Here is a 1,480-nt window from a genome sequence, read left to right on the forward strand (position 1 = left end):
TTAATGGAAGTTGACAATGGAACGGTAAGTCATCCCAGGCTCCCATCCAGCCGGAATAACATTGTTAGCAACAATAGTTTGGCCAGACTCGGACGTCAACTTTAAGGATAATGGAGCCATTAATGGAGATCCCGAGTTCACTTTCCAAACCGCTCCCCACGATTGTTGCATTGGTTTCCACGACATAGAATCCAATGCCTCCTTGAGTTCGACGGTTGAAAGACTACCATCTCCGTCCTCATATTCAATCAACGCTGAAAAGTAATAGGGGTTCGCTCCGGAATCCACGTGGAATGTCAATGTTTTTCCAGGATAGTTGCATGATACCCTAGAAAAGTATTGGAAATATGTTACACTTATAAAAATACATATATGCATATTTAAAATATATGTATTATGTATACGTATAAAACAAAATCATGTTAACCAAAGAAAGTGATTAACACAATATTCGACTATCATTAACATCTTCATTTAATTGAAACATTTTTAATGTGAATATAATTGATCTATGTACCTTCTATATTGAATATTAAAGGTACCGGCATCGCGCAATTGTTGTCCCTTGCGGGAACTTGCCATAGCACCAAAAGCAGTACCACTTAGGTCAAAGTGAGTCGAGTCACAACCGGGGCACTCGTCGGTTATCACTACTGTCACAGGCTTACCAGAGCAAGCCGAGTTTTGATTTTTAGTGCATCTCACCTACCAAATAATATATTTGTTCATTTTAATTATATTCAAATATTGTCGTGAAAATAAGATAGAATATAATATATTAATTACTTGATAACACGCTCCACATCCTTTGCCCGAAGCAAACAATAAAGGGCCACCTGCGGAGATCATTGAAGAAAATGGAGGCAGGTCGACTGCATTTTGGTATCCACATGCCCCACCTTTAAAAATATGTAATTTTATATTATAATTTACAAATTTTTATACTAACACTTGTTAACGAGATAATACAAAGTGATTATATATAAATATACCGTCACTTCCAGCGCCACTAGGGTTTCCGTACCAAGTTGCCCTAGCTATGGACCATTGGGAAGTTCTTTGTAGTCTTGAGGTGACATTATGAACTTTCGAATTGAAGGTGTAAACTGGCCTTATTACTCCAATTACCATTATGAGATATAAAAAGGGTAGAAATTGAGAATAATGGTAATTTGCCATTGAATTAGATGAAATTAAATGTTTGAGTATCTTAAGCCTTAAAAATGAAGTCATTGATGGGTTGGTATTTATAGGGGAGAAGTCATAGATATTAAACATATTTCATATAGAGATTGACATTTTGTCAAAAAGGGCATGAAATAAATTAAATGGTAACAAAATTCCACAAAGTTGAAAATGTGAGGATGATTTTAAATTTTATATACATATATAATCTACTAAATAAATTAGCATGTATCATGTGCATTTGCACGAGTAATAATATAAAAAACCGTGAAAAAAATATTACGGTAAAATTTTA

The 1,480-nt window shown here is 34.6% G+C and overlaps 1 protein-coding gene across 1 annotated transcript; it reads right to left on the reverse strand.

The window, feature by feature from the left end:
• On the reverse strand, positions 1–1,131 carry LOC124912739 (putative expansin-B2). The gene is made up of 4 exons (XM_047453388.1): positions 993–1,131; positions 787–899; positions 518–705; positions 1–328 (listed from the first exon to the last, which is right to left on the reverse strand). The coding sequence occupies exons 1-4, from the start codon at positions 1,129–1,131 to the stop codon at positions 1–3; spliced, it is 768 nt and encodes a 255-aa protein (XP_047309344.1).
• Positions 1,132–1,480: the final 349 nt, after the last annotated feature.

The sequence above is a fragment of the Impatiens glandulifera genome, chromosome 8, assembly GCF_907164915.1.
Source record: "Impatiens glandulifera chromosome 8, dImpGla2.1, whole genome shotgun sequence".
Lineage (NCBI taxonomy): Eukaryota > Viridiplantae > Streptophyta > Magnoliopsida > Ericales > Balsaminaceae > Impatiens > Impatiens glandulifera.

Excerpts from the sequence above, each read along its gene's own strand:
- LOC124912739 (XM_047453388.1), bottom strand. The coding sequence starts at position 1,131 with ATGGTAATTGGAGTAATAAGGCCAGTTTACACCTTCAATTCGAAAGTT. Across the intron at positions 900-992 it reads TAGTGGCGCTGGAAGTGACG|GTGGGGCATGTGGATACCAA; the intron begins GTATATTTATAT and ends ATATTTTTAAAG. Across the intron at positions 329-517 it reads TTTAATATTCAATATAGAAG|GGTATCATGCAACTATCCTG; the intron begins GTACATAGATCA and ends ATACTTTTCTAG.